We start from the raw sequence: 12,369 nt of genomic DNA, 5'->3' as shown, positions 1-12,369 counted from the left end.
ATAAAACATACAAGCTGTGTTTATAGTAGTCTGTTTTAAGATGATGGTTGCTTAAGTTCAAATGCATTGCAAAAGCACTACAGTTTTTACTCAGACCTGCACACTTACGTTTTTGACATCGTACTTCACATCTTGTGTGTGTATGAGTTCCTTGGTTTATTATTCTGTTTACACATGCTCTTGCTATTTTCATCTTTTAACATTCATACTAACTTGATAATTGGCTGATTTATTACATTTATGAAATGTTTGCCTTTATTAGTGAGAATTTTGCTTTCCTATATTTTTCTTATATTTAGTTTTGGCCTTTTTCTCTTAAAGTTGTCCCTTTAACGTGTCTTGCAGTGCTGGTTAGGTAGTGACAAGTCCATTTAGCTTTTGCTAGTCTGGGAAACTCTTTTAGCTCTTCAGTTTTGAATGATAATTTTGCTTGATGGAGTATTCTTGCCTATAGGTTTTTTCTCTTTTATCATGTTCAATACATTGCGCCATTTCCTTTTGGCCTGTAAAGTTTCTGTTGGAAAATTAGTTCATAGTCTCTTGGAGAAGCCCTTGTATATAACTAGCTGCTTTTCTCTTGCTGCTTTCAAGATTCTCTTTATCATGAACTTTTGTCATTTTTTTAAAAGATTTTTAAAATTTATTTATCTTTAGAGGGGAAGGGAGGGAGAGAGGGAGAGAAATATCAATGTATGGTTGTCTTTCTTGCGTCCCCTGCTGGGAAATGGCCTGCAACCCAGGCATGTGCCCTGACTGGGAATTGAACCGTGATCCTCTGGTTCACAGGCCTACGCTCAATCCACTGAGCTACACCAGCCAGGGCTGTCATTTATATTGTGGTGTGTCTTGGTGTAAGCCTCTGTGAGTTCATCTTGTTTGGGACTCTGTGCTTCCTGGACTTGGATGTCTGTTTACTTAACCAGATCAGTGAAGTTTTCAGCCTTCGTATCTTCAAATAGGTTTTCTGCCCCTTTCTCTCTTTTCTCCTTGTGGTGCCCCTGTGATTAGAATGTTGGTATGCTTGATGTTGTCCTTTAAATGATCTCTATTTTTTAAAGTTCTCTTTTCTTTGTGCTATTTTGATTGAGTGATTTTCACTAACTTGTCTTTCACCTCCCTGACTTGTTGTTCTGCATTAGGTAATGTGCTGTTGATTCCTTCTAGTATATTTTTATTACAGTTACTGTATTGAGTTGTGATTGTTTTGTCTGTTTGTCTGCCGAATTCACCAAGCATCCTTATAACCAGTGTTTTGAACTCTTCTATTTTATTGGTTGCTTGTCTCTGGTTCATTTAGTTGTTTTCTGGGGTTTTATCTTGATTTTTCATGTGGAACATATTTCTGTATCACCTTATTTTGCTGTCTCTCTGAGTTTATTTCTGTGAATTAGGCAAAGCAGCAACCTCTCCTGTTCTCAAAGTAGTGGCCTGTGTAAGAGCTTCCCCTTCGCAGACCTTGTGAGCTGGGTGCCTTTCCGCAGGCCGGCTAGACTTGGAGCCGGCTGCAGAGAACTGCTGCAAGCTGCCATGGCTGCCATGGTGGGGCTGCAGTGGGGCCACCTTGGCAGGCTGAGTGGAGCTACAGTTGTGGCAGGCACAGGCTGTAGGAAGTTCCAAGGACAAGCCACACACTGGGGTTTCCTTGGCAGGCCAGTTGGAGTGGGCTCAAGCCAAGGGGAGTCCTGGGCACAAGCTGCACTGGGGCTTGCAGCTGGATCTGAAGTGGTGGGCTTTGCAGGAAGTCCTAGGTACAAGTGGCACCAGACCGGGAGCTATAATGAGGGTAGGTTAGAGCCTGGGATGTCCCTGGGCAAGCCACTATAGGGATACCTTGGCAGATGGGCTGGGAGCTGGAGCTGGAGAAGGCTGTCATAAGGTAGGTAAGGCATATCAGGGCCCCGGGCTGTAGTTGGAATGGGCATAGGGCTAAGGGGAGTTCTTGGGACAAGCCTAGCCAGCATCCCAAGCTTTGATTGGAAAGGGTACAGTTTGTGGGTAGTCTGAGGGACAATCCAAGGAGCAGGTATGAGCCTCGGGCCTGGTGTGCTGTCTGATAGCCTTGGCCAACTGGCTAGAATACCTGGATCATGTTCCGGCCTTTGAGTTTAAGGTTAAAGGGGATCACAACAATTGGTGCTCCCTGTACTTCCCGCAATGGAAGAGTGTCTGCAGCCCCCCTCCTGGTTGATTAATGCACTAGGGTTGTTAAATGAACTTCTCCCCTTATAGTCTAGGTGCCCTTTATACCATTCTTGTGTCACTATGCCCCCGGGCAGGAGAGTAGGCGGTCCCTCCCTCCTGCAGGAGGTGGACTGGGAGTAGGGTTTCCACTATACCTTGTCAGAGTTCCCCCTACCCCTTTCTGTGTGGTCTCTCTTTCTCATTTGCTGTGTAGAAGCTGTTCAGTTGCCCGCACTTCTTGAGAGGAAGTTGCTTTGTAGTTGTAAATACAATGTGTTTATGGGAGGAGGTATGTTCGTTGTCCTTCTATGCTGCCATCTTGGACAGAATTTGTAGCCAGTTTTTAAAATATGGCTTTGGGACCCTGGCTGGTGTGGCTCAGTGGAGTGAATTGAGCCCTGGCCTGAGAACCAAAGTGTCTCCAGTTCAATTCCCAGTCAGGGTACATGCCTGGGTCTCAGGCTAGGTCCCCAGGAGGGGGTGCAAGAGGCAACCACACTTTGATGTTTCTCCACCTCTTTCTCCCTCTCTTCCCCTCTGCCTAAAAATAAATAAGTAAGTAAATAAATTAATTAATTAAATAAGTAAATTTTAAGAATGGTTTTGGGAAAGTGGTGCTATATTTTGCTGTGTATAATTTTTGAGGGAAAAGTAAGGTTGTGCATTATACATGGACATAATTGATTACATACCATGGGTATAGTAATCCTGTGTGTAATGCTCAGGAAACCATGGGTGCACGTTTTACATGGGAGCACATTTTACACAATAAAATATAGTGTGTAGCATATATGTTTTCATTATATAGGAAATAGTTTTAGAATATATATTACACTATATGCTTTAAAGTACTTTAACAATTCAAATGTATTATCAGTACAATATATTGATATGCCTTAATATTTTTATTCCTTATAGTCAGATATAAGAATGAATATTAATTTATTTGACTTTTTTCTAGACATTTAAAAAATCCTGGCTTTGCCACTTAGTCGCTGCGTAGACTTGGGCATGCCTGCATTTCCTCCGCTATCAGATGGTCTAATAGTATTACCTACTTTCTAGAATTATAAATGAGTGTCAAATAACTTAAATATTAAATGAGCTAGTATATGTAAAGTACTAACAGTATTGCCTGGCATGTAGATGCTATATAAGATTGAGTTGTTACTACTTTTCTAGAAAATGAAATAAAAAGAAATGAGATGAGAATATTGGGAAGTTGGAACATTTGTAGATTTTACGTTTGTTTACCTAGAGCATATAAGAGAATCACCTGAAAAGTTCTTAGAACCAGGAAACATGTAATAGTGGGAGGGTAACTGTGAGACATTTATATCAATCATAAGCTTTACTAGCAGTAACTAGTTATATCATCAGAAAAACTCCCATATATAAGTACCTAAAAAAAATTAAAAGTACAATAGTCCCACCTTATCCACAGTCATTTTCTGTGGTTCCAGTTACCCATGGTCAATTGCAGTTCAAAAATATTAAATGGAAAATTCCAGAAATAAGTACCTCATAACTTTTACATTGCACACTCTTCTCAGGGGTATGGTGAAATCTCTTGAATCATCCCTTTGTCCATTGTATCCGCCCTGTATACACTACACGCCCACCAGTCACTTAGTGGCTGTCTCACTTATCAGATCAACCGTTGCAATATCCCAGTGCTTTTGTTCAGGCAGCCATTGTTTTAATAAAGGCCCTAAATGCAACAGGTAGTGGTGCTGGCAACTCACATATGCCAAAGAAAAGCTGTAAAGGGCTTCCTTTAAGTGAAAAGGTATGTATGTATAGGAAATAACACAGTATATATGAGGTTTGATACTATCCACGGTTTCAGGTATTCACTGGGGGTCTTGGAATATACTCATCATAGATAAGTTGGGACTACTGTAATATTAGGGACTTAAATGATTTGAACTTAATTCTAATTTAAATCTTATGCTCTTCTGGAAGTGTTAATGAGCAAGAGATTCCCGGAACATTTTGAGAACAAAGTTTAGTGAGGGAGTACTTATCATATTATTCAGTGTTGCAATATGTTATAAACCTGTATGAATTAAAATGGCTTGGTACTGGTGCAGCAAATTATAGAGAAATCAGTGACACAAATGAAGATCTAGAAACCCAAGTATGTGTAAAAAAAGTATGTGATACAATAAAGGTGGTGTTTTTCTAATCAACAAAAAGAGAAGGATTAAATTATTTGTTAAATGGTTTGGGGACAATTGGTAGATATTTTGGCAAGAAAAGTTAGATCATAAACATTATATTACATTATATACCAAAGTAAATTATATTACATTATATACCAAAATAAATTCCAGGGAAATTGAGAATTTTAATGTAAAAAATGAAATTATATGTAATACTAACAGACAATAGACGATTAAAAGGAGAAAAAATTTCTAATCATATACTAAAAGCAGGAACTATATAGTATATGATTCATCAATTGAGTTACATAAAAACAAAGAATTTCTGTGCATTAAATACATAAATAATATTAAGGAAATAATCCATGATAAATATTTGTGACATGAGAGACAAAGAGTCTTATAAATCTAAATGAAGCATTTATATTAAGCAAAATATATTAAGAAGTAAAAGTAGTATTTTCTGTGTTTGGGGGAATAAAGATCTATGAATAGAAATCAGACTGGAGGATGTATTCTGCAATTGTTATTAGTAGTTTTTCTATTAATACGTGGTTTTATCTTTTTTTCTTTTCCGTATTTTGTAAACTTTCAACAAAGGGTATAAATTGCATAATTAAAAATAACATTTAAATAAATTGCTGTATTTTGAAAAATATTACTTGATGTCTAACTTTCTGAATAAAGGGATGGCAACTAGGTTTTATCTTTTCATAAGCCTCGGAACAGTGGAATCCTTCAGGATAATTAAACTTAGAATTGTAGTTCATGAGCACAAAATATAGACAAATTCAGAAAGAGTTTATTTTCATGCTTTTTATTTTTGTTTGCTGTTCTAAGGAGATTTGTTGGACAGTAAATAGCACTTTCTTGGTTTATTTTGTTTTGGTTGCAGACTAGAAGCTGCCAAAGATGATTATCGGATTCGCTGTGAAGAGTTAGAAAAGGAAGTCTCTGAACTTCGGCAGCAGAATGATGAGCTAACCACTCTGGCAGATGACGCTCAGTCTCTGAAAGATGAAATAGATGTTCTTAGGTAAACAATCTTACCGTCTTCACAGAATCTCAGACTCCTCATCACCAGCTCTCTGAGCACAGCAGGGTGTTGAAGAGCCAGACCGCCTGGACCTAGACCTCTGCTATCATTTATTTAACTCCCATGTAACCACATCCTTGTGTGTGAAGTAGAACTGATACACACACCTACCTCAGGTTTATATGTGGAATTACATACGTTTATGTTTGTAGACACTGGGAACAGTGTCTGGCAAATAAGTGCTGTGTAAATATTTGTCAAGTAAGTTACTCTCTGACCATCACTTCCTACTTGTTCTAGCTCTGGAGCTGTTCTTACTACTACTCTTTTTCTTTCATTTTCCCTCCTGCAATCACTTGGTCTTCCTTTTTCTCAGATAATGTCGTGCTTGATGAGGCTTCTTGTCCTTGCTGGACCTTTTTATCTTCACCTCAAATAGTCTCTCACTAGGTACCTCACTGCCTGCCACCTCATTTTTCCACCTGTCCAGTTCTAGTATAATTTGTCCTCTCTTGGCTCATTCCAACCATCTATGTTTTACACTTTTGCTCTTTAAATACTGAGAACAGACAAATTCACATAGTGATACACTTTTGTCCTACTACAAATTAATGAACTTTACTCTTCTTCACTGGGTTCTTACCCCTGGCCCACCATTCTGCTGCTCACCGGTAGGCAGCTCTGTCTCCCATTTTCCCCATAGCTATGACGTGTTTCCGTAACTCTTCTCACCTGCATGCCCACCCCACCCCGGCCCTCCCGTGCCTTGGCCTCAGTAGGTGACGTTGTCTCCTGCTGCGTGGAGGGAAGAGGCCGGAACTGCGGGCGTTCTGTGTCCTTTATCTCCTGCACTTCCTAACTGCCCTACATTCCCACTAATCTTCTCTTTCTGCTTCTGAAATATAGACTTGTTTTCCTTCCTCCTGTGCAGGACTAACTTCTTCTGTGCTCTGGGTCTTGATGCTTCTCACGTACACAGCAACAGACTGTGTGACAATCAGTTACCATCTCTCTTCACATTGGAATCTTCCTTCTTGGCATGTATTTACATTTAGGTCTCTCTCATCTTAGAAAAAGAGAGAAACTTATTACTCTGTCCTTCTTTCCAGAACAAATTTAGATTATACAGAGTGAAGTTGATGTTCTCCCCTTAATCTCCTAAAAGTTGCCTTTACCTGCCCTAACTACGCCACTGAAACAGCTGTTCTGGGGCCACTAATAACGATCTGATTGCCAAGTCCTTTGGACACTGCACGATTGGTTCTGCCTTTGCTTCACTACATGTGTCTCTGCTGGCTGCTTCTCCAACCCACCCCACACGGACTTGCTTTCCTTAAATTATATAACATTTGTCATGACAGTTTTTGCTGTAATTTGGCTATATTTTTTAACTAGAGCAAAATATTAACCTGGAATAATCTTTGGTCTTACAATTTCATTAGAACGTGTTATTATCTGGCAATCCCTCTTGGTTTATTTAGCACTGTCTATAACAGCTTTATAACTGTAGATGTATTTCTGATTTCTGATTTTCCATCTTACTCTAGACATTCTTCTGATAAAGTGTCTAAACTAGAAGGCCAAGTGGAATCATATAAAAAGAAGCTAGAAGACCTTGGTGATTTGAGGCGGCAGGTTAAACTCTTAGAAGAGAAGAATACTATGTACATGCAGAACACTGTCAGTCTAGAGGAAGAGTTAAGAAAAGCCAATGCAGCTCGAAGCCAACTTGAGACATATAAGAGACAGGTAAAAAAATAGTAATGAAGTTTCCAAATGACACTTTCAAGCATGTTCTCCATTATAACACTATGGCTTATCAAAAATCTGCTGACTTTGGTTTTTATGGTACTCTGACTTTTACCTGTGAAACTTAGTTCTTCTGCAGAGCTTACTATTGGGACTCTGTGGCAGATCCTTTTATTGCTTTTAACTTTTTATTTTATTGCATGATACTTAAGAAATACACAAAAGGAAAAGAAAATATGTGACCATGCTTAAAAAAATAAAACATACTCTTCCCCTCATTATAGTAACCACTGTGCCGTTCATGGTTTTCATTACCATGCATCTCTCTTTTCCAACCATTTTCTTCCCGTGGCACACATAAACTAATTACTAGAATTCTGCAGCATCCCAAAAAACATACTACATTTTTTTGCCTATCTAACCAAAAAAAATGGTATAATTTTGATTCATTCACTCTGGATGGCTATCATTATGTTGGCTGTTGTCATTTTTTATTTGAGAATCTAAGGCAGGGCAGTCAAATTCACTTTCACTGGGGGCCACAATCAGCCTCGCAGTTGCCTTCAAAGGGCTGAATGTAATTTTGGGACAGTATAAATGTAACTACTCCTTAATGGTTAAGCGAGAGCTGGGCACTGCCGCTGGGTAGAAACAAGGTGCCAGGCTGGATAAAACAAAGTGGAGGGCCTCGTGTTTGCAACCCGTGCCTGCGTAGTCAGGTATTGCATATTTTAAATTTTTTGAGGTGCACCAGTTAAAAATCACTGCTTGATTCTTTTGCTGCAATGTATATTTATTAATATTTATGCATATAAAATTTATAGCATATTGACATGTTTAAAATCTATACAGGGTTAGGCAGAAGTAGGTTTACAGTTATGAGTACACAAAACAGTTTATTCTTGTATTATTAATTATTGTGTTTTCTGTATGAACAACTGTAAACCTACCTTTGCTCCACTCTGTGTACGTGATAAACTGAAAGAACTCTCTCCTACAGTTTACTTTTGCTCAGTAGTGTATTTGTGAGATTTATTTATGTTGATAGGTATATAATTTTATTCCATTCATTGGTACTGCTGTATAGTATCTTATTAAAAGATTATACCACAAGTTACTGATTTTTCTGTGGAAGGACAGATAAGATGTTCCAACTTTTTATTTTACATTACAAGAAATGCCACTTTGAATAAATAATAGTATTGAACATTACCTCTTCTGTACATGTGTGAAAGTTTAGCCATATGGAATTTCTTAGAATATGTTCATTTAATTAGGTATTGTTAAATTATTCTCCAAAGTGATTAATGTGGGGGATAATTGAAATACTTTTGACTATAATATTTCTATCAATAAATACATCTTTCTGTTTATTAGTTCTTCAATATCCTTCAATTAAGTTTTATACTTTTCTTCCAAATATTATGCACACATTTTATGTATTTGGTCTTTGTAAATGCAATTAGCAAAAGAAAGGATACCATTTTCAGTTTATTGCTCATTTATCTGATTGATACTGATTTTTATACACTGATTTTGCAACCTTAACCAAATTCTCATATTCTAATAATGTCTACTGAATCTTTTGGTTAAGTGACATACAAATAAAAAGCAATTTTATTTCTTGTTTTCTTCTGTATTCTCTTTTTCTTTTCAATCAGCAGGTCTGACCTTCAATAAAATTTTAAAATAGAAGCAAAAATAGGCCCTGGTTGCTGTGGCTCAGTGGACTGAGTGCCAGCCTGAGAATCAAAGGGTCGCTGGTTGGATTCCCAGTCAGGGCACATGCTTGGGTTGTGGGCCAGGTCCCCAGGAGGGGTGCGCAAGAAGCAACCACACATTGATGTTTCTCTCTCTTTCTCCCTCCCTTCATCTCTCTCTAAAAATAAATCAAATAAAAAAAGCAAAAATAGTAAACAACCACTTTTTGTTGATTTTATGTTTTACCAGTGTAAGGATTGTTATAGTTTTTTGTAGCCACCTTTTACCAGAATAAAGAAATTACATTTGCTTAGGGTGTGTATCTTAAGAGTGAGACTGGTTGCCTCTCACATGCGCCCAACTTGGGACCTGGCCCTTGAACCGGCAACCTTTTGGTTCAGAGGCTGGCGCTGAGTCCACTGAGCCATACCAGCCAGGGCTTAAATGGGTGTTGAATTTAATCAACTACTTTTCCTGCTTTTTAAAGGATTTTTAAACTTTATCACCTATTGAGAGACTCCTGTTGTGTAGATTTTCTATGTTTAAACCATCTTTGCATTCCTGAGATAAACTTGACTTGGTCACTGTGGGTTTATTTGTTATTTTTACATTGTTAGATCTACTTTGTTAATTTTACTTGCAACATTTTGCCTTGAAGTTTTCTATTTAATACTTTCCTTACCTGGTTTTGCATCAGAATTATAGTAGCTTAATAAAATAAGTTGGGGAAGTTTTAATAGATCAGCCTTGACAGGGTTTGGTGGGTACATTTTATCCCCAACACTTGATTATGAAATTTTTAACATATAACAAGGTTGAAAGAATTAATTAACTTGATTGAGAATTGAGAAATAGCCCAAAATAAATGTAGATGAAGGAAATTATAAATGAGATGAAAAGGTGTTAAATCAAAAGGAGAAATGATCTAATTAGAGTCCAGAGGAGAGAACAGGAATTGTAGAAAGACATTATTTGAAGGAAAAGATGCCTAAAATTTTTTCAGAATAGAGGACATCAGATTTAGTATTAACAGTGAATAACAGAGTAAATAAAAAGATACATTCACCTAGAAATATTGTAGTGAAATCAAAAGTACACTAATTCTCTGATTCTGATCTGAAGCTTAATATATTTTATCTTTCAGTGGTAATATTTTTCCTTCTTCCAGTTCTCTTTGGGTACACTTTCAGACCAGCCTGATGACTTTTTTTTTTTAAAGATTTTATTTATTTATCTTTAGAGGGGAAAGGAAGGAGAGAGGGAGAGAAATATCAATGTGTGGTTGCCTCTCGTGTGTCCCCTACTGGGAACTGGCCTGCAACCCAGGCATGTGCCCTGACTTGGAATCGAACCGTGATTCTTTGGTTCTCAGGCCAGTGATCAATCCACTGAGCTACACCAGCCACGGTGCTGATGACTCTTAATGGTCTCTTATTCCTTTCATAATTTAGGTTTCCTTTATTTATGTTTAAAGTATTGAATTGAGCATTTTATATTTGCTAGTTATAATCTGAAATTCTTGGAGGCCTTATTCTACTGTTTTGTTGTTGTTATTGCTGTTAATGTTTTTCTGCTGACCATCGTTCATAGTGGCTTATGGTTTTTTTTTTTTTGGTCTTTGTTATTTTGTCTGGTTCATCTTTATCTTGGGGAATAGCGGTGGGCCTGGGTGGAGGCGGCATTCCTCCAGACGATGTGTGTTTTGCTTATGCCAGACTGTCCGCAGCATTTAACAACCAGGACTATTTTATTTTAAAAAATCAGTTTTATAAATCTTCACTCAAGGATATGTATATTGATTTTAGAGAGAGGAAGGGAAAGAGAGAGAAACATCAATAGGTTTAGTTGTCTCCCATACACACTCTGACTAGAGATTGAACCTGCAACCAGGTATGTGCTGTGACAGGGAATCAAACCCACAGCCCTTTGGTGTGTGGGATGACGTTCCAACCAACTGAGCCACCCAGCCAGGGCAAGTTTTTAAAGTTAATTGCTTGTTTAGCATTGACAGACAAGGCATGTATGTGGCAAAATTTTAAACACAAATTCATGTGTTAACAGGTCATAAATATAAATTTTCAGATTATACTTTTTTAAATCCAGTGCATCCACATTAAGAAAGCCAGTTTTCCTTACTGAATTTTCCAGCGGGTGGATTCCCAGTTTGCCCATCACCTGTTTACTCATCATCTTTTAGAGCCCAAGGTGGTTTAACAATCACCTGTCTCCCCTTAAATCTAAAGCTCTGGGTTCCTGCTTTTGGCAATTTGCATCTCTGGTTTTCCACATGTGCTTACCACTCCAGTTAGCGAGTGGGGATTTCATTTACTTTCTTGTTAGCTTACCTACATAATTGGATTTTTTTTCCTAGCGTTTCTTTTGCTTTATGCTTAAAGGATTTCAGACTATACAGTTAACTGTATTATAGGAAATGGAAGAACCTTATGTTTTTTTCATCATTGTGAACATTGTTACTCTAGATGATCTGGTTTTAGAACTCATAGCACCAGTTTTTTGTGCGGGGAGCCCTGGCTGGGTGGTTCAGTGATTGAAGTGTCCTCCACTGGACCAAACGGTTGCAGGTTCCATCCCCAGTCAGGGCACGCACCTAGTTGTGGGTTTGATCCCTGGTCAGGTGCATATGGGAGGCAACTGATCAGTGTTTTCTTTCACTTCTGTGTCTCTCTGTCTGTCTCTCTCTCTCTCTCTCTGTTTCTCTCAATCTCCCCTTCTCTCTCCCCTTCTCTTTTCTTCTCTCCCCTTCTCTCTCTCTCCTTCTCTCCCCTCCCTCCCTCTCCCTCCTTTTCTCCCTCCTGTATTTCCTCTTACTTTCAAATCAATAAACATATCCTCAGGGATTTAGAAGAAAATAATGATAATTTCAAATGTCTCAAATTATAAAATTAATGGTACCTTTCTGTATCAGGTAGTAGAACTGCAAAATAGATTATCTGAAGAATCGAAGAAAGCAGATAAATTAGATTTTGAATATAAGCGGCTAAAAGAAAAAGTTGACACTCTTCAAAAAGAAAAGGATGTGAGTATATATTAGGCATTTTGGTTTTGAGCACTACAAAAATTAAGGCTGACATTTAATTCTTGTTTTGACTATATTAATTCCAGCTATTTATAAGTTTAAAAATTAGAGATCCTATTTATTTTCAAATTTAAATTGAAGATTTGCATTTGTATTTTAGAAATACATCTAAAATAAAAGATTAAAAGAATGTTTTTACTTCCATCCTAATTTCTTTTATATATATTTATGGTTCCGTCACCATTGCTTCTTTTACATTGTTTTGCTCATGACTTTTTGTAAATTTATGTATATTTTCTGTATGATTATTATAGAATAATTCTTTTTGTTGTTGTCAGCATATTTTGAGTCTTTTAAACATATTTTCTTTTTCATGACTTTAAATATTTAAATTCTTTGATTTTTTTGTGTTTAATGAAAAGGGTATATGTACATAGTTAGTTACTTATTATTAAGGGTCATAGAGATGGTTGTGTTTCTTACATTCAACTGTGGGTAGC

The 12,369-nt window shown here is 37.4% G+C and overlaps 1 protein-coding gene across 1 annotated transcript in view; it reads left to right on the top strand.

Moving 5' to 3' along the window:
* HOOK3 (hook microtubule tethering protein 3) overlaps nucleotides 1-12,369 on the top strand; it is an 86,841-nt gene that overhangs the window by 42,658 nt on the left and 31,814 nt on the right. Inside the window, exons 10-12 of the mRNA XM_037164184.2 lie at nucleotides 5,242-5,382; nucleotides 6,930-7,131; nucleotides 11,759-11,869. Coding sequence (XP_037020079.1) covers nucleotides 5,242-5,382; nucleotides 6,930-7,131; nucleotides 11,759-11,869 — 454 coding nt within the window. The remainder of the gene's footprint in view (nucleotides 1-5,241; nucleotides 5,383-6,929; nucleotides 7,132-11,758; nucleotides 11,870-12,369) is intronic.

The sequence above is a fragment of the Artibeus jamaicensis genome, unplaced genomic scaffold (assembly GCF_021234435.1).
Source record: "Artibeus jamaicensis isolate MK-2021 breed Jamaican fruit bat unplaced genomic scaffold, CSHL_Jam_final scaffold_833, whole genome shotgun sequence".
Lineage (NCBI taxonomy): Eukaryota > Metazoa > Chordata > Mammalia > Chiroptera > Phyllostomidae > Artibeus > Artibeus jamaicensis.
This window is presented reverse-complemented; position numbering and strand designations above follow the sequence as displayed.